Below are 21,331 nucleotides of genomic sequence, written 5' to 3' on the forward strand. Positions count from 1 at the left end.
CCCCCATTCTGCAGTTCAGTGTGGCAGTGTGATCTGTCCTCTCATATTGATGCACAGTATATGTGTTCCCCCATGTTACAGCAGTGTGATTTGTCCCCAATATTACTAGACAGTGTGGTCTCCCCCCCCCCCCTTTTCATATTAATGTATAATCCATGTGTCTTCCTATATTACTGCGCAGTGTGATTTGTTCCCCGTGTTATTGTACAGTCCATGTGTTCCCCCATAATAGTGTACAGTGTAATTTGTCCCCCATATTAATGTGTGGTCCACGTGTCCCCCCCCCCCCCCTCCATATTATTGTACAGCCCATGTGTTACCCCATATTACAGCACAGTGTGATCAGCCCCTTATACTAAGGCACATTGTGCCCGGGACAGGAATGGCATTGTTCGCACTATGTGCAGCTCATGTCTTCAGCACCCTGGACAGCGGCTCAGCTGGCACATTACAGAGAACAGGAGGGCAGAACTAGGGGTGGTGGAGAACATTGGAGGGCAAGATTGGGGGTGGTGGAGAACATTAGAGGGCAGGAATGGGGGTGGTGGAGAACATTAGAGGGCAGGACATGGGGGTGGTGGAGAACATTGGAGGGCAGGACATGGGGGTGGTGGAGAACATTGGAGGGCAGGATTGGGGGTGGTGGAGAACATTAGAGGGCAGGACATGGGGGTTGTGGAGAACATTGGAGGGCAGGACATGTGGGGGTGGAGAACATTGGAGGGCAGGACTAGGGGTGGTGGAGAACATTGGGGGCGGGCATGGTGAGAGTGGTGAAGAACATTGGGGGGGGGGGCATGGTGAGGGTGGTGAAGAACATTGGGGGGGGCATGGTGAGGGTGGTGGAGAATATTGGATGACAGGACTGAGGGAGGTGGAGAACAATGGAGGGCAGGACTGAGGGTGATAAAGAACATTGGGTGGCAGGGTGACTATAATGGAGAGCACTAGGGATCAGGACTGAAGCAGGTGGAGAACATTGGGGAGTAGGGACTTAAAGTAGTGGAGAGCATTGAGGGACAGGGGGAGGGTGATGAAGAACATTGGGAGCAAGACTGTGGGTGGTGAACATTAGGGGCAGGGACTGGGGGTGGTGGAGAAGAGTGGTGGGCTAGGTGAGGTTGGTGGAGAAAGTTGGAGGACAGGGACTTGGAGAGCTTTGAGGGGCAGGGGGAGGATGATGGAGAACATTGGGGAGCAGGACTGGGGGTGGTGAACATTGGCAGCAGGGACTAGGGGTGGTGAAGAAAATTGGAGGACAAGACTAGAGGTGGTGGAGAACATTGGGGGGCAGGGAGTGGGGTGACAGAGAACATTGGGGGGCAGGATACAGTCCAGGAGCGCCTCCCACAGATTACAAGGACGGCGGGGTTACAACGGATTAGAGAAGGAGCTGGAAGGGGTTAATGTTGTCTGGAGGCGGGGCTATAGAGATACATTGTGATACATTGTTGCAATTCTCTGATTCCATGTAGCGATCACATGACGGCAGCTCCCGCTGAGAACGGCCCCGGTGCTCTCCACGCTCTGTAGTACCGGCGGCGGCTGCCATGGCTCCGGTGCGGCGGTCCGTGCCCGGTGATGCTGCCCCCCTCCCCGGTAGATGGATTTGTCGCCCTCCGGTGGGGGTGTAGGCAGCCCCGGGTGTGGCCCCGGAAGTCGGCTCCTCCCATCATGGCGGCGGAGTCGGACGGTACCCGGGTGGCTCCCCGGTGCCCCCGCTACTCCCTCCGGGACGGGCTGTGGGTGGTGGCGGCGCTGCTTGTCTTCTTCTCGGACGGGGCGTCGGACCTGTGGCTGGCGGCGGATTACCTACGGCGGCACCGGCTCAGCTGCTTCTGGCCCACCGTGCTGCTGGTGCTGCTGCCCTCCCTGCTCACCCAGAGCCTGAGCTTCAGCTGGGCGGTCACCGACCGCGGCTCCGCACCGGCCACCGCCCGCCCCTGCTGCCGCCTCTGCGCCTGGTTCCTGCAGGGTTCCGTCCACCTGCTGCAGCTCGGACAGGTGTGGAGGTGAGAGGGTTAAACTGATCCCAGTGGGCATTACTGGGGTCATCACAGTTGGCACGCTGGGCATCACTGATCTCTTGGGACTTCATTGGGGTCATCAAAGCTGCTATTGGGTATCACTGGTCACACTGGGCATCAATGGTGGCACTGGGCATCCCTGAACTGATTGACATTACTGTGGTCATCACAGCTGTTACTGGTTACACTGGGCATCAGTGATAGCTGAGATGACACCAGTAATAGACAACGCTAGTCACTGGGCTTCATTGGGGTCATCATGGCTATCATTGGGCATCACTGATCTCATTGGGCATTACAGGGGTCATGACAGCTATCACTGGTCACACTGGGTACCACAGATATCTCTCATCTCATTGGATATCACTGGTTTTGTAGGGTACAAATGTTCACTCTGGTCACACTTGGCATCACTGGTTTTACTGGTCATACTCCATACAACAGATCACACTGGGTATTACTGATCTCATTGGGCATCACTGGTTACTGGGTACAACACTGAACACATCGGGCTTACTGGTTGTGTACAACAGATCTCATTGGGCATCATGGATGACACTAGTTTCCTGCCTATTGGGAACACTGGACATCGCTCAGCACCAGTTGCGTTGGATATCCTTGGTATTATTGGTCACACTGGGAGTTACTGCACATGATTGGCGTCGCTGGTCGCACTATGAATGACTTGTCACAATAGTAATGCCCAGTGTGAGTGGGGCACCTATCTATAATGGGTATTACTGGTCACATGGGCACTAACATCTGGTTGTAACTGGTTACAGTGGGCATTGCTGGTCTCATCCAGTCACAATCGGTAGTGTTGGGTATAATTGGTGCCTTAGGCATTTGTATTGGTTATTACTGGTTACACTGGCTATTACTGGTTATGTTGGGAAGCAATACTGACTCCTAAACGTGCCAGCAGTGGTGACCTGGTTATTACTGGTGACATTTGATTATATCTGCAGCATCAGGTTGATTATGTTTATACTGGAAGGAAGAGTGATGATAATTGCCGGTTGCTATGGATGATGGAATATTCACTCTGCTCCTTCTGCTGCTATAATATACAACACACTCTGCTACATTACCATATGGTGTGGGAACAGCACACTCATCTGCTCTTAGTATCTACCGCATGTAATACACCGGTTGATGCGGGCTCTTAGTATCTACCGCATGTAATACACCGGTCGCTGCGGGCTCTTAGTATCTACCGCATGTAATACATCGGTCGCTGCGGGCTCTTAGTATCTACTGCATGTAATACATCGGTCGCTGCGGGCTCTTAGTATCTACCGCATGTAATACATCGGTCGCTGCGGGCTCTTAGTATCTACCGCATGTAATACATCGGTCGCTGCGGGCTCTTAGTATCTACCGCATGTAAGCTACCGGTCGCTGCGGGCTCTTAGTATCTACCGCATGTAAGCTACCGGTCGCTGCGGGCTCTTAGTATCTACCGCATGTAAGCTACCGGTCGCTGCGGGCTCTTAGTATCTACCGCATGTAATACATCGGTCGCTGCGGGCTCTTAGTATCTACCGCATGTAAGCTACCGGTCGCTGCGGGCTCTTAGTATCTACCGCATGTAAGCTACCGGTCGCTGCGGGCTCTTAGTATCTACCGCATGTAATACATCGGTCGCTGCGGGCTCTTAGTATCTACCGCATGTAAGCTACCGGTCGCTGCGGGCTCTTAGTATCTACCGCATGTAAGCTACCGGTCGCTGCGGGCTCTTAGTATCTACCGCATGTAAGCTACCGGTCGCTGCGGGCTCTTAGTATCTACCGCATGTAATACATCGGTCGCTGCGGGCTCTTAGTATCTACCGCATGTAATACATCGGTCGCTGCGGGCTCTTAGTATCTACCGCATGTAATACATCGGTCGCTGCGGGCTCTTAGTATCTACCGCATGTAATACATCGGTCGCTGCGGGCTCTTAGTATCTACCGCATGTAATACATCGGTCGCTGCGGGCTCTTAGTATCTACCGCATGTAATACATCGGTCGCTGCGGGCTCTTAGTATCTACCGCATGTAATACATCGGTCGCTGCGGGCTCTTAGTATCTACCGCATGTAAGCTACCGGTCGCTGCGGGCTCTTAGTATCTACCGCATGTAAGCTACCGGTCGCTGCGGGCTCTTAGTATCTACCGCATGTAATACATCGGTCGCTGCGGGCTCTTAGTATCTACCGCATGTAATACATCGGTCGCTGCGGGCTCTTAGTATCTACCGCATGTAAGCTACCGGTCGCTGCGGGCTCTTAGTATCTACCGCATGTAAGCTACCGGTCGCTGCGGGCTCTTAGTATCTACCGCATGTAATACATCGGTCGCTGCGGGCTCTTAGTATCTACCGCATGTAATACATCGGTCGCTGCGGGCTCTTAGTATCTACCGCATGTAATACATCGGTCGCTGCGGGCTCTTAGTATCTACCGCATGTAATACATCGGTCGCTGCGGGCTCTTAGTATCTACCGCATGTAAGCTACCGGTCGCTGCGGGCTCTTAGTATCTACCGCATGTAATACATCGGTCGCTGCGGGCTCTTAGTATCTACCGCATGTAAGCTACCGGTCGCTGCGGGCTCTTAGTATCTACCGCATGTAAGCTACCGGTCGCTGCGGGCTCTTAGTATCTACCGCATGTAATACATCGGTCGCTGCGGGCTCTTAGTATCTACCGCGTGTAACCTACCGGTCGCTGCGGGCTCTTAGTATCTACCGCGTGTAACCTACCGGTCGCTGCGGGCTCTTAGTATCTACCGCGTGTAACCTACCGGTCGCTGCGGGCTCTTAGTATCTACCGTGTGTAACCTACCGGTCGCTGCGGGCTCTTAGTATCTACCGCGTGTAACCTACCGGTCGCTGCGGGCTCTTAGTATCTACCGCATGTAATCTACCGGTCGCTGCGGGCTCTTAGTATCTACCGCATGTAAGCTACCGGTCGCCCCGGGCTCTTAGTATCTACCGCATGTAAGCTACCGGTCGCCCCGGGCTCTTAGCATCTACCGCATGTAATATATCAGTAATATATTGTGTAGTATTGCTATCTTTCATATGTAGCAGTCACTTTGTCATATTACTCTCCATTATGTTAATGTAACAGTCTCTGTATTATAAGTATCATGTAATATGCTGCTGACCGCAGACTCTTAGTATCCATCTCATGTTCTATGCCGCTCACCATGATCTGTTGATATCTTTCATATATTATATAGCAGTCACATTCTATTAGTTTCTATGACATGTAACATACTGGACACCGCATTTTTGCTTCTATTGTCAGGTACCTGCGAGCGCTGTATTTGGGTCTGCAGAGCCGCTGGCATTCGGAGCAGCAGAGTCGCCATTTCTACTGGCGCATGATGTTTGAGAGTGCGGATATCAGCATGCTGCGCCTGCTGGAGACCTTTCTGAAGAGCGCCCCCCAGCTGGTGCTGCAGCTCTGCATCATGCTGCAGCAGGGCCACGTGGAGCCTTTACAGGGTGAGCACCTTTCTCTTACCTACCCTACTCCAGTATACCACCCATAATTGTTCCACCATTCTGCTGTGGTGACATCCAGAGCTGCATTCATAATTCTGCCTGTCCAGAAGTGCTGTACTGACTCACACATCTCGAATTACTTTGTTGCTGTGTATTCGAGGAAGTGCAGGTTGTTACTACATCAGAGTATTATACCGTCCTGGTGTAAACAATACATCTTCCGCTGTGCAAGACAGCAGAACACGCTCCGCGCAGATATCTTGTTCAATACATTCTCACATAGTGCACAACGTCTGTGCTTGCCCTTCAGTTGAGCATGCTGAGACCTGTAGTTCCCTCTTGGCATTCAGTGTGAGAGTCTTTGAGCATGCAGTGCGGACAGATACGGGCGGTAGACGCGCGCCGCGCGCTGAGCCCTTACATAATTGACCTTTATTGTCTGGGAATAAATAATTTACTGTAATCAGTTGGAGGTGCAGCTGTAGAGGTAGCGGGGGATGGAACGAGACTCTCTCCGTTCCGGAAACTCGCATCGCCTGCCGACTCCCCTCTTCCCCATGACCTATTTGTTCCCCACGGTTCGGGTCTCTGCTGCATTGTTTGTTACTTTGATAAATAAAGAATTAATAAATAATACACAGAAGGTCAACCAGTGATTTACATTAAGTGGCCAAAAGTATGTGAACCCATGAGTTGAATATCAATTGGTCCTCATTGGGGTTGAGGTCAACAGTCAAGTTCCTACCACACAAAACATCATTTGTTTGTGGACCTTCTTGGTGTTTGGGGGCATTGTCATCCCAAAATGGGAAATGGTGTTCCTCAAACGGTTAGTGCAAAGCTTATATTGTAGTGGGAAATTAAGAAGCGCCCCCTGGTAATTCTGTCTCTACAGTTGGGCAGGAAGAGTTTCCTTCTCCACTTTTTTCACTGGATAGTTTGAATCGCACTTTATGATTTTTCTCCAGTCGAGACAGTTCCACTGCTGCATTGCTGGTGGCTTTACATCTCTTCTGCTGATACCTGGCATTGAGCTCTCAGGCTTGTGTGAGCAGCTTCTCAGGAACTGAAACCCCAATCCATGAAGCTCCCTATGAACAGTTTTTTCTGTTGCAGTGTCCCCATGACATTAAGTACCCCATGGTTAAGTGCTCCCTGCATAGCGTACATACAAAACGTTCTCTCTACCACCAGATTTCAATGGCCATATTGAAAGTTGGGCTCGAGCAATTCAGCCCAAATAGACAGTGATGTGACTTGGCTCTAAGGGCTTTAATTCTGGGTGGTCACGGACTGCATGACTTCTTTAGTATGATTTATGCCATGATATTGATGGGTGTGGCTTGCATGGAGCTCCCCACTGAGTAGAGGAAGGAGGTCCAAATACTTTGGGCAATGTGTTCTTAGATCTGTTTTGTGAGCCTTCCATTGACGCAGTACAACTGCAGTGTTCTAAGGGCCATGTGTTTTATTTGCATGGCACTTGGATGTTCTCATGTTCTTCCTCCCACAGTCCAAGGAAACAGTAATGAAAGGATGGATATATAGTACTGTGCAAAAGTTTTAGGTAGGTGTGAAAAAAAATGCTGCTGAGAAAAAATCTTTTGTGGATATCGGCTCGCTCCAATCCTTCTGTCTCCATGTAATCCCAGACAGACTGGATGATGATGTGATCAGGTCTCTGTGGGGGCAACATCAGCACTTCCAAGACTCCTCGTTCCTCTTTACACTGAGGATAGTTCTTAATTACATTGACCGTATGCTGAAGGTCTTTGTCCTGCAGATTAAGCTTGTAGCCAATCAGACACCTGCTTGATGGTATTCTATGATGGATAAGTGTCTACCTGCAGACACTCATTGTACCGCTCTCCATCCCTTCACCGACCAAACTGCCTTCTGTTACAGGCATATTTCACATTGTGATTCCTCAGTCGAAGGCTGCTGCTGTCATTTTTCTGCACCCCAGTTCCTATTTTTTTCATGCATAGTTGAGTCACTTGGACTTGTTTCTACGTCCACTTTTTGCCCACAATTTTTCCATGAAGACCACTTCTGGCCAGACGTCTCTGTACAGTAGATGGCTATACCTAGGTTTCACTAGTTCCTGACAGTTCTGAGCTAATGGCACTGCTGGACACCTTCCGGGAAGTAAGCATGATGTGTTTTTAATCTGCTGTACTGTTTTATTGGCCGACCGCTGAGTCTACTTTCTTCAACGTTGGCCCTTTTTGTGCTGCTTCATAGGAGTTTGGACAGCACATCATGAAACCTCCGTCTGGTGTAAAATCTTTGCCTGGGAGAGACCTTGCTGATGCAGTATGACTACCTTGTGTCTTGTTGCTGTGCTCAGTCTTGCCATGGTATATGACCTGTCACATGAAACTGTCTTCCACAACCTCACCTTTGTAGCAGAGTTTGGCTGTTCCTCACCCAGTTTTAAGCCTCCTACACAGCTGCTTCAGTTAATGACTGTGCATCATCCTGCATATGAAAATGATGATGATTATCACCTGTTTGGTATAACTGGTTAATCATACACCTGACTATAATCCCATAGAATCACTGACTGTATGCAAGTGTACCTGGAAGAACTGATGGAAGGTGAAGGGTGGTCACACCAAATATTGATGGGATTTACATTTCTGTTTCGTTCATCACTTTGCATTCTGGTAATTGAGAAAAATCAACTATTAACCCTTCTATTTCTGGAAACATTCTTATTCTGCAGCATTTTTTCACACTTGCCTAAAACTTTTGTGCAGTAATGTAGCTGGTAGAATTTGGGCACATTTGCGTTTCAGGAATCTGGAAAAGTTGGATGACAACACCAGCTTTCCCAGAGTTTTGGAGGGTGGGGTAGGGGGGGGGCTTGTATTTGTTACAATGGGAGTCCTTGGTAATTTGGTGTCTTCACCTCTTCTGACTCTTCCTCCATTGTGTATTTCTTTCTCTCTCTGCTCAGGTCTTTCTGCCACTGCTTCTCTCCTGTCTCTTGCCTGGATGATTGCCTCTTACCAAAAGGTTCTAAGGGATTCCCGAGACGATAAGATGCCCATGTCCTACAAGGGGGCAGTGGTGCAGATACTGTGGCATCTCTTCACCATTGCTGCCCGAGCCTTGGCGTTCTCACTCTTCGCCTCTGTCTTCCACTTGTACTTTGGTATCTTTATTGTCACTCACTGGTGTCTCATGACTTTTTGGATTATCCAAGGAGAGACTGACTTCTGCATGTCTCGCTGGGAAGAGATCATCTACAACATGGTGCTGGGAATCATCTACATCTTCTGCTGGTTCAATGTGCGTGAGGGTCGGACCCGCTGTCGAATGACCACCTATTACATTATCGTTCTGTCTGAGAACGCAGTCCTCACTGCTCTTTGGTATTATTATCGGCCAGATCATATGCTCAGTGACTTCTACGCTCTCCTTATTGTTTGCTCCATCCTCTGCAGCTTTGCTCTTGGTGTCTTCTTCATGCTCATATACTATAGTCTTCTGCATCCCAATGGTCCAATGTTCGGTCCCTCAAGCAGTAGTTGTGTCTTCACAGAAGGTCCTGAAACTTCTAGGGTTCCTGAATTGGAAGGTACGGAGAGCCTTCCTCGTACTCTACCACGGACTACAGAGCAAGAAAGGGACTCGGTGCCTGGTGATAGGGACAGTTGTGTTCCTGTTTTCCAAGTCCGGTCTAGTATCCCCCAAACTCCTGTGACGCGTGTTCCTCGAGCACAGGGACCTGTCATACGTATAGATCTTCCACGCAAGAAATATCCAGCATGGGATGCCCATTTTATAGACCGACGTTTGCGGAAGACAATTTTGGCCCTGGAGTATTCTTCCCCAGCTACACCCCGTGTCCAGTACCGAACTGTAGGCACCTCACAGGAAGTTACTGAGTATGAAACCACTGTGTGACCCCCTTCTCAAGACGTAGGCTGAAGGAGAGACTAGGGGATCACCTAATGGTGAGATGCTCTTCAAAGTCTTTAAGGGCAAGGAGAATACAAACACTGGCATGGGTACAGTAGCAGGAGAGTTGGCCTGGAGAGGAAACCACTAGTGGTCGCTGTTGATGTTCTACAATATTATAGGCCACACTCATGAGATATTTGATGCCGCATTAAGGGTCTATGGGCACACAGTGAGCAGAAGACTCTCTCTGGTGTATGTCTGTTGTGAGAAGAGACTCTTGTGCTGAGAACGGCAACCAAAGGTTCTCCAGCTGTTGTGTTCATGCCAGAACTTGCCATTCAACGGAGTCTTAAGAGCAGTGGGTTGACTGGCAAGACGTTCTGGCATTTTAAAGCCAACAGCAAATGATGGGTTCCTAAATCCAACCAAGGGTCTAGAGTGTATGGCACACGTTAGGGCTGACGCAGAAGGGAAAAGTAGCTGCTCGTGGGTGGATCCTGTTCAGGACAGGAGAAATGGCTGGCCCTAGGACCCGGTAGAGGTGACCTCTGATGGTTTAGGAGGACTTCATGACATATGGAAAGGCCTCTGCCCCATAAGAGCGAGAGACCTCCCTAACTGGGTGTGATTGGTGCTAATAACACGATGGATGTTTTTGGAGAGCAGGTAACACCAACTAATGAGCACACGACTGCCTGTATTGTATATAGTGGTGGTGGTGGCGTGTATGGTGGTGTTTATGTAATGGTGTGTATGAGCCTGTGTATCGTGAGCAGGGCTTCCAGATTCTTCCATATGGAGAGCCTTTCCTACACACAGCTACAAGGCATTTGGCCAGATGTAATGGAGAATACTTCATTATCGGCCTGTAAACCCAATGAAATGCAACGTGTGACACTTCAGCTGTTGTGAAACTACCACTCCCATTATGCTGCTGCCAGACATGGTGAGAGTTGTGGCTTCATGTCGGATGGAGAGTCGTCAATATTCCATAAATGGCAGTTCCAATAGAGCACATTCACTGTTACCGCGTACCCCACATAGTCCTTACTGTATTCATAACCTCACAGACCGCACATGTAGTCTCGTAAAGCGGCACATTGCACAACCATATGTGGGATCACAGGACAGTCGGTTGGGAAATATTAGTTGAAGTAGGACCTGCCAGCACAGTGTATTGGATTTCACAGGCAGCCATCTTGTTGTTTGCAGCAGAAGTAAAGTGTGTCACTGATATTGTATACTTGTCGTTGCTTGCCATGGAAGGGGCCTAGGAACTATGGCTGAACTAATCCTATGCTGATCCTGAGTTACATCCTGTATTATACTCCAGAGCTGCACTCTATATTCTGCTGGTGGAGTCACTGTGTACATACATTACTTATCCTGTACTGCTCCAGACTTACATCCTGTATTATACCCCAGAGCTGCACTCACTATTCTGCTGGTGGAGTCACTGTGTACATACATTACTTATCCTGTACTGCTCCTGAGTTACATCCTCTATTATACTCCAGAGCTGCACTCACTATTCTGCTGGTGGAGTCACTGTGTACATACATTACTTATCCTGTACTGCTCCTGAGTTACATCCTGTATTATACTCCAGAGCTGCACTCATTATTCTGCGGCTTGTTTGAAACAGTCAACAAGTTTGTGTGTAGACACACCCTGAACTGCTAAGCTGAGCAGCTATGATGCAGGGGAGGCACAATTTTTTTCAAAATCAAATAACTGTACATTGCCTGCTGTAAAGGTAATACTTCCCAGAATGTGTATCGCTAGGTCAAATTCTGTGCCAACACTTATGAATCGGGTAAATGCCTGGAGATTTCAGCTCTGAAGCCTGCAGAATTGTGCATGCAGCTCTGGAGTATAATACAAGATGGAACTCAGGATCAGTACAGGATAAGTAATGTATGTACACAGTGACTCCACCAGCAGCAGAATAGTGAGTGCAGCTCTGGAGTATAATACAGGATGGAACTCAGAATCAGTACAGGATAAGTAATGTATGTAAACAGTGACTCCGCCAGCAGAATAGGGAGTGCAGCTCTGGAGTATAATACAGGATGTAAGTCTGGAGCAGTACAGGATAAGTAATGTATGTACACAGTGACTCCACCAGCAGAATAGTGAGTGCAGCTCTGGGGTATAATACACGATGTAACTCAGGAGCAGTACAGGATAAGTAATGTATGTACACAGTGACTCCACCAGCAGAATAGTGAGTACAGCTCTGGAGTATAATACAGCATGTAACTCGGGATCAGTACAGGATAAGTAATGTATGTACACAGTGACTCCACCAGCAGAATAGTGAGTGCAGCTCTGCAGGAGAATACAGGATGGAACTCGGGATCAGTACACTAATGTATTTATGTAGATCCTTTTCCTATATAAAAATTGAAAAATAGGGTTGAGAGTTGAACATATGCTTCCATTTACTCCCGCTTGTAGGCTCCATAGCCAAGAACATCTTGACAGCCGCATGTTCATGAATCATAGCTGTTTTCTGTGTGGCGAGATAAGAGGTTGTACAGATGGGAAGAAAACATGGAACCAAAATGTTTTGTTGGGAGGAGCCAATGAGCACGATAATCTTTTAGTAACATCCTCCCGTATGCATCCTGATCATCCATCATCTTCAGGGACCGGTTTATGTTAAGAAGTCCCAATGCTCTTGTTAGAGTAATCCTTTAAGTCCTAAAGAAATGGCCAATACCGGGTAGAATTAAACCAATCGGTCACTAGTGACAGCGCCCATTAACAGCGACCCAGACACAGAGATCTGAAGAACAGATGGTGGCGGGTTCTGCTGGTAAAAACAAAATCACATCTGGAGACACATTTTGCAATATTACACAATTTGGAAATAGAGAGAAGGTCAAGATACACGTCTCTGTGTTCTTAAAGGGAATGGCTTAACCAGGGGTCGTATGAACCAAAGTAGCAAAACCATGAAAATTTTACTAACACTGTCCTCAGTGCTCCTCCTATATGTTGGTGGTGCCAACCGGGTAGCCATTTTGTTGTAGCCCTTTGAAGTAAAACCCTTAATTGTGATGTATATATCCTTCAGTGCAGATATAATAATGTGGTGGAATCTTCAGTGCTGTGTAATGTCATTGTTCTCCTCACGACTGGACCACACGTGATTGTGACGCATGGACTGGTCTCTTGTGTACGATTCCATGAACCTATAGCACTTGTACATAGGGATAGGTGGGCTGTTCATAGTCTATTTCAATCGCTTCAGACGACATGTGAATTTTATATACTGGCCGAGGGTGGCGGCACTAAGAACTTTTTGCATAATTATATTCTATTAATATGGGAAGTTTGACAGTTCGGGGCAACATTCTACAGGGTGACGTCTTTCCCTGTTGGGAGCGCCTTGTGATTTGTGTGTTGAACAGCAATAAGGAAAAGCAATATCCAGGCTGCCGAAATGACCTCAGACGAGCCGCGTTAGTCGATCATTGTAGGGCCGTTCATTAAATGGCCAAAGATACATTTCACAGAGCCTCCTAAACATACAACCCAATCGGCAATGTCTAAGCGGCTGTCAGACACCCTCAAACATCCACTCACAGCAGTAGCCATGTCTACCTACCTTGTCTCCATATGGATGAATCTCCACTTTTGTACATACATGTTTAGTGGGGAGGGAGGGGTTAGGGGTGACCCCAAAATTATGTTCAACATTCACTTTGACATAGGGGGCCATTGACTTTTGCAACACATCTTGAACTTTCTCTATGGTGTATTTGTAGTCACATCAGCATCTAAGGTGGCTTGTAGGTTTTCATTGATGGAGCCTTCAAGTCTTTATCGACTAGTCTATATTTATCTAATTTGGTTACCAGGTTCATCATGGTTCCTCCAGAGCAGGGAACCTGTCAGTCATGTTGTCTTCTTGAGGGTCACATTGGATTCGGGCATGGAACATCCAAAACTAACATCCAATCATCTGTCAAAGGGCTGCCAGTTAAGCTAAGGTACCTGTGGCTCCTCAGTAGGACCCCCATGCCCGTCTACAGGTTGGTAGAACATAACGTGACTTGTAGACCCACCAACCAGTTCTATGAGTTCTTCGATTTGCTTTTATGGCCAGTGTCAACTTTCCTCGGAGCAATAAACTTTGTACATTCTGCCCAATGTAATTGACTACAGCCACCGACTGTTAATTGCCCAAGCTGCTAATTACGAAAACCTCCAGATCTTATTGGACACTCACACGGTCAAGATCTTGGTGGGGTTTTTTTTCTGCTACAGTTGTTGTGGGTTAGAAAAACATGGCCGCATTGTTTTACCTGTGGCCATGGGTTGTGTCTGGTATTGCAATTCAGCTCCATTGAAGTGATTTGAGACTGAGCTGCAATACCAGACACAACCTGCAGACAGATGTGGTGCTGTTTTAGAAGAAAGCGGCTGTGTCTGTGCTCTCTGTAATATAACAGAGCATACACTGGAGAGTTGATGTACCTTTAACGCTATTGGTGGGTTATTGATATCTTTAAATGCTAGTTGGTTATGAGGGTGCAGCTCATTCTCGAATATCAGGGGGAGTCTGCTTCAAAGGTGGGACACATGGGAAACCTCTTTGTGGATGGTGACACGCACTAATGTAGCTTTGACAGGGCATCTGGTCTATGCCATAACGTGAACCCGTCCTGGAGATGGGTACATGCTCACTACGGTACTTCATATGAGCGGTGTCCCAGTTACTAGCAGCTGATTGGTCAGTTAGTCAAGTCTGCTAATGTGAAGGACACTTTGCGTATGATGGCCAATAATTTCCCCAGATCACACACGTTTGTATACATTCCCCTGTTAATCGTGTCTATATGCAGCATAAGGTCATCTGCATTTATTTGGAGGTGAATGACCCCACAGGACATGGCGGTGATTTCTACAATTCCCCTTCATTTCTACCATCTGTAGAAAAATAATAAAGCTGCAGTTTGATGAAATCCTTTGGCGACTAAACCTTAAAGGGCCATTCCAGCCAGTATTGGTATAAATGTGATATATTCCCCCTGAAGCTTGTAAGGGCCCTTTTACACGGGCCAATCATCGTTCAGATTCTCCCGGGATCATGGGATTCTGTACCATAATTATCGTTCAGTGTAACTGCAGGTAGCAACTGAACAACTATGGCCTATCTACAATGAATGCAGGCGGCCGGAGTTCGACCCACAACGCCTCCGGTCACTCGGTGATTATTGCTGGGACGACTGTTGCATGCTAAAGCAGTCGCCCTGTGTAAAAGGACCCTGAGAGCTGCTAAGAGGAGAGGAGGAGGGAAGTGATAAATGCTCTGAGCACTAGTGGTTGTCCTAAGCAAATTAACGATATTACACAAGGCCCCCGATGTACAAGATAACTACTATTATACTGCCCCCTATGTACAAGATAACTAATATAATACTTCCCCTATGTACAAGAATATAACTACTATAATACTGCCCCCTATGTACAAGAATATAACCACTATAATACTTCTCCTATGTACAAGAATAGAACTACTATAATACTGCCCCTATGTACAAGGATATAACTACTATAATACTGCCTCCTATGTACAAGTTAACTAATATAATACTTCCCCTATGTACAAGAATAGAACTACTATAATACTGCTCCTATGTACAAGAATATAACTACTATAATACTGCCCCCTATATACAAGAATATAACTACTATAATACTGCCCCCTATGTACAGGAATATAACTACTATAATACTGCCCCCTATGTACAAGAATAGAACTACTATAATACTGCCCCCTATGTACAGAATAGAACTACTATAATACTGCCCCCTATGTACAGAATAGAACTACTATAATACTGCCCCCTATGTACAAGAATAGAACTACTATAATACTGCCCCCTATGTACAAGAATAGAACTACTATAATACTGCCCCCTATGTACAAGAATAGAACTACTATAATACTGCCCCCTATGTACAAGAATATAACTACTATAATACTGCCCTCTATGTACAAGAATATAACTACTATAATACTGCCCCCTATGTACAAGAATATAACTACTATAATACTGCCTCCTATGTACAAGAATATAACTACTATAATACTGCTCCCTATGTACAAGAATAGAACTACTATAATACTGCCCCCTATGTACAAGAATATAACTACTATAATACTGCCCCCTATGTACAAGAATATAACTACTATAATACTGCCCCCTATATACAAGAATAGAACTACTATACTACTCCTCCCTTCCTTATAGCCAAAAATGTATGTGCAGTTGGGTGGAGTTTTCATATCTGACTGGAATAGCCCTTTTACAATTAGTCGCAGTGTACATTTTTTGCCCCGGACACTCGGGTAGTTTTGTGTAGGCATTAGTCCTGTTCTGGTTGTTGCTTCTGCTGATTGTACGCACATTGATATCGCTGAGTGTAACGGGAGATTACTGACCATTATCCCGGGAATCCGCTGCCGGGCGTTGAGTTATTTAATCCCCGGTGTGTCCGGTCACATGACATCGAACAAGGTGGTGGCTCATATGATGTAATGGACATCGCCCGGACTGCGTTGAGCTCCTCTTTGATGTCACTGCTCCTTAATGATGACATTTATGACACATCGGCGCCCCCTCTGTATTACAGCAGTAGAACACGAGGCCCCTACAAATGCCGTCTCTACGTAGAGTTGTGATTGGTTGGCTGGCTTTTCTGGATTCTGGTTGGGGGGGAGTCGTACACTGTAAGCTGCTGATTGTATATCGTGTTATTCCAGTGCCTGGGTTCCTGTATCTCAGAGTTGTCACAGATCTGCCCCTCACCCGCCCCCGCCACGCACAAAATCCCTTCATTGGGGGCAAAATCAGGATTCTAGGAATCTTTTTTTGTAAACAGCAAGTTTTGTATATTTTTCATTTGGTGCTACATGAAATAATAAACGTAATTTCAGTAATTTGTTTGCTGTTATCATTTCTATAAGTGCAGACCCCAAAGCCTACAGAACTGTCTACGATGGGACTAGAGTATGTTGACAAAAGTATTGGCACCCCCAACAATCCTGTGCAGTCATGAGAAGAGGATCACCAAATCAGCTGTGTGAGCATTGGGTATGAAGAAGAGGATCCCACAGGGGATCCCAGTACAGAAACCATCAGATGTCACCAGGTGTAGAGCTGACAACGGGGTCTGGTGATGGGATGTCAGCAGGTGTAGAGCTAACAACCGGGTCTGGCGGGTGGATGTCACCAGGTGTAGAGCTGACAATGGGGTCTGGTGGGGGATGTCACCAGGTGTAGAGCTGACGACGGGGTCTGGCGGGGGGATGTCACCAGGTGTAGAGCGGACGACGGGGTCTGGCGGGGGGATGTCACCAGGTGTAGAGCGGACGACGGGGTCTGGCGGGGGGATGTCACCAGGTGTAGAGCGAACGACGGGGTCTGGCGGGGGGATGTCAGCAGGTGTAGAGCGGACGACGGGGTCTGGCGGGGAGATGTCCGCTCTACACCTGCTGACGACTGGGTCTGGCGGGGGGATGTCAGCAGGTGTAGAGCGGACGACTGGGTCTGGCGGGGGGATGTCAGCAGGTGTAGAGCGGACAACTGGGTCTTGCGGGGGGATGTCAGCAGGTGTAGAGCGGACGACGGGGTCTGGCGGGGGGGGGGATGTCAGCAGGTGTAGAGCGGACGACTGGGTCTAGCGGGGGGGGATGTCAGCAGGTGTAGAGCGGACGACTGGGTCTAGCGGGGGGGGATGTCAGCAGGTGTAGAGCGGACGACTGGGTCTGGCGGGGGGGGATGTCAGCAGGTGTAGAGCGGACGACTGGGTCTGGCGGGGGGGGATGTCAGCAGGTGTAGAGCGGACGACTGGGTCTGGCGGGGGGGGATGTCAGCAGGTGTAGAGCGGACGACTGGGTCTGGCGGGGGGGGATGTCAGCAGGTGTAGAGCGGACGACTGGGTCTGGCGGGGGGGGATGTCAGCAGGTGTAGAGCGGACGACTGGGTCTGGCGGGGGGGGATGTCAGCAGGTGTAGAGCGGACGACTGGGTCTGGCGGGGGGGGATGTCAGCAGGTGTAGAGCGGACGACTGGGTCTGGCGGGGGGGGATGTCACCAGGTGTAGAGCGGACGACTGGGTCTGGCGGGGGGGATGTCACCAGGTGTAGAGCGGACGACTGGGTCTGGCGGGGGGGATGTCACCAGGTGTAGAGCGGACGACTGGGTCTGGCGGGGGGGATGTCACCAGGTGTAGAGCGGACGACTGGGTCTGGCGGGGGGGATGTCACCAGGTGTAGAGCGGACGACTGGGTCTGGCGGGGGGGATGTCACCAGGTGTAGAGCGGACGACGGGGTCTGGCGGGGAGATGTCCGCTCTACACCTGCTGACGACTGGGTCTGGCGGGGGGATGTCAGCAGGTGTAGAGCGGACGACTGGGTCTGGCGGGGGGATGTCAGCAGGTGTAGAGCGGACGACTGGGTCTGGCGGGGGGATGTCAGCAGGTGTAGAGCGGACGACGGGGTCTGGCGGGGGGGGGGATGTCAGCAGGTGTAGAGCGGACGACGGGGTCTGGCGGGGGGGGATGTCAGCAGGTGTAGAGCGGACGACTGGGTCTGGCGGGGGGGGATGTCAGCAGGTGTAGAGCGGACGACTGGGTCTGGCGGGGGGGGATGTCAGCAGGTGTAGAGCGGACGACTGGGTCTGGCGGGGGGGGATGTCAGCAGGTGTAGAGCGGACGACTGGGTCTGGCGGGGGGGGATGTCAGCAGGTGTAGAGCGGACGACTGGGTCTGGCGGGGGGGGATGTCAGCAGGTGTAGAGCGGACGACTGGGTCTGGCGGGGGGGGATGTCAGCAGGTGTAGAGCGGACGACTGGGTCTGGCGGGGGGGGATGTCAGCAGGTGTAGAGCGGACGACTGGGTCTGGCGGGGGGGGATGTCAGCAGGTGTAGAGCGGACGACTGGGTCTGGCGGGGGGGGATGTCAGCAGGTGTAGAGCGGACGACTGGGTCTGGCGGGGGGGGATGTCAGCAGGTGTAGAGCGGACGACTGGGTCTGGCGGGGGGGGATGTCAGCAGGTGTAGAGCGGACGACTGGGTCTGGCGGGGGGGGATGTCAGCAGGTGTAGAGCGGACGACTGGGTCTGGCGGGGGGGATGTCACCAGGTGTAGAGCGGACGACTGGGTCTGGCGGGGGGGATGTCACCAGGTGTAGAGCGGACGACTGGGTCTGGCGGGGGGGATGTCACCAGGTGTAGAGCGGACGACTGGGTCTGGCGGGGGGGATGTCACCAGGTGTAGAGCGGACGACTGGGTCTGGCGGGGGGGATGTCACCAGGTGTAGAGCGGACGACTGGGTCTGGCGGGGGGGATGTCACCAGGTGTAGAGCGGACGACTGGGTCTGGCGGGGGGGATGTCACCAGGTGTAGAGCGGACGACTGGGTCTGGCGGGGGGGATGTCACCAGGTGTAGAGCTGACGACTGGGTCTGGCGGGGGGGATGTCACCAGGTGTAGAGCTGATGACGGGGTCTGGCGGGGGGGATGTCAGCAGGTGTAGAGCGGACGACGGGGTCTGTATGGGACATCGCAGCTTCTGGACCTTTCAGAGTCCACTGTTGGCCATTATTGGGAGATGGAAGCCATCTGGTGTGCGGTGCAGTCATGTTCAGGGTGTCTTCACACTTGCGATAGCGGTATCGCTGCGTCTTTTTTTTAATGCGAATGTCAATAACACTTTCTAATGTTAAAACCGCATGGCACAAAAATAGCAAGTTTGTGCTTTTCAGTTTTTGTGCCATGCGTTTTTAATATTAGAAAGTCCTATTGACATTTGTATTAAAAAAAAAAGCGTCAATATCGCGATGGCAGGGAGACCTCGTAAACTGACAGAACGTGGACAACGGAGCCTTGTAGGAGCTGTGAAGGCATCACACACATCGTCTGCCCTCGCTCAGGGGGTCCCATAGGTCATCCGTACGGAACGGCATGTGAAGGATTACCATGGACAAGCGGCTGCACACAACATCACAGCAGTGACTGCACAGCGGCGCCTGCGATGGGGCTCGGAGCGACGGACTGTAAGTGGGTGGATGCAAGTGTTGTGGACAGCTGAATCACAGGACACCATTTTCCAACCAGATGGCGGCTCTTGGGTGTGGCGGTCGCCTGGAGAGCGGTTTCTACCTGATGGCAGCGTCCAGGCAAGTTTGGAGGTTCTGTTACGGTGTGTGGGGGTTTCAGCTGCAAAGGACGAGGGCCATTGGTTATAATGAAGTCCACCCTCAATGCCAATGGGCACAGAGACATTCCGGATAATGTGGCATTACCTCTAGAGATGAGCGAACGTGTCCGTTACGGACACATCCGCACCCGGACACCGGCTTTAGCGAACACTGCAGTGTTCGCGCGTAAGTGTCCGGGTGCCGCCGGGGGGCGGGGAGATGCGCGGCGGCGCGGGCGGCAGTAGCGGGGAACAGGGGGGAGCCCTCTCTCTCTCCCTCTCCCCCCCACTCCCCGCCGCACCCCCCCGCGCTGCCACGGCGGCCCCCGAACTTTTTCGCCCGAACACCGAGGTGTTCGCAAAGTTCGGTGTTCGGGCGAAAAAGGGGCGGGGCCGAACGTGTTCGCTCATCTCTAATTACCTCCCCTGTGGCAATACTCTGGTACAGCTCCGTGTCTCTAACATGACCGAGCGCCATGCCATACGGCACGCAGGGTGGAGGCTTTGTTTAAGGGAAAAAAAAACATCTGAAGACTTCATTGGCTGCCCAAAGTCTGGATCTCAATCCCATGAAGCATCTGACCACCCTGACCTCATGCTTTCTAACAGCTGAGGGTTTGTTACAATTATGTTCATTCTTGATAATGCTTTGTGAGCGAAACGCAGTAGCCGCACAGCTTTCTCTGCTAATTTGTAACAATGTAGCTGTTTGTAGACCCGGCTGTTGAGCTCACAGAGTATTGTCTGTAGACCCGGCTGTTCAGCTCACAGAGTATTGTCTGTAGACCCGGCTGTTGAGCTCGCAGAGTATTGTCTGTAGACCCGGCTGTTGAGCTCACAGAGTATTGTCTGTAGACCCGGCTGTTGAGCTCACAGAGTATTGTCTGTAGACCCGGCTGTTGAGCTCGCAGAGTATTGTCTGTAGACCCGGCTGTTCAGCTCGCAGAGTATTGTCTGGACTGGATACAATCTACTTCTCCCAGAGAGCAGGACTTAAGGCTCTATTCACATGGCTGAGCTTTTAATGTCAGAATTCCATCGGAGTTCGCATTCACTGAAATGGCTCTGTGTTCTGTCTGTTGCAGTCATTCACATGTGCGGCTCTGTATTTTTTGTTTTTTTTTACGGACCAGTGGTCCATGCTCAGAAGTCACAGCATGTCCTATTTTGGTGCCTTTTCATGCAACACAACTGCTCATTAAAGTCAATGGGTGTACAGAAAAAAATGGAAGGCCGTTGCATTTCTGCTCCCTTTTTCGCCCACCCATTAACTTCAATGGGTGTTTTAATATTTTTTTCTTAGATGTGTATAAAAAGGAAAGAAAAAAAACTGACATTCGCACATTAACCCCTCCCTGCTACAGCACTTTTGTTTTTGCTTTTTTTTTTTTTTCATTCTGCTCCTTTAACGAAAAAAAAAAAGTATACTTTTTTGTGTGTGTGTGTTTCCCGGTGATCTAGTTACAGGAGAGTTGTTTTGTTTGTTTTTTTCTTTTGCGCGACGAGTTGCGTTTTTCAGTGGTACAGTTAACGTGCTGGAAATTATAAAAAAAGGGTGGAGAAAACGTGTTTGTTTTATTTGTTTCTTTGACATTCATGTTGCAGTAAGAATCACACTTTATCTTTATATTGTGGGCGCATTTCTGGCGGTTTATTTTTTTCGGATGACGTTCACCG

The 21,331-nt window shown here is 49.7% G+C and overlaps 1 protein-coding gene across 1 annotated transcript; it reads left to right on the plus strand.

Annotated features, from left to right (window-relative positions):
- Positions 1 to 1,498: 1,498 nt before the first annotated feature.
- XKR7 (XK related 7) lies at positions 1,499 to 10,718 on the plus strand. The gene is made up of 3 exons (XM_066587866.1): positions 1,499 to 2,012; positions 5,326 to 5,525; positions 8,488 to 10,718. Exons 1-3 carry the CDS (start codon positions 1,582 to 1,584, stop codon positions 9,438 to 9,440), a joined length of 1,584 nt encoding a protein of 527 aa, XP_066443963.1. The 5' UTR covers positions 1,499 to 1,581; the 3' UTR covers positions 9,441 to 10,718.
- Positions 10,719 to 21,331: the final 10,613 nt, after the last annotated feature.

Source organism: Eleutherodactylus coqui, chromosome 13 (genome assembly GCF_035609145.1).
Source record: "Eleutherodactylus coqui strain aEleCoq1 chromosome 13, aEleCoq1.hap1, whole genome shotgun sequence".
Classification (NCBI taxonomy): Eukaryota; Metazoa; Chordata; class Amphibia; order Anura; family Eleutherodactylidae; genus Eleutherodactylus; species Eleutherodactylus coqui.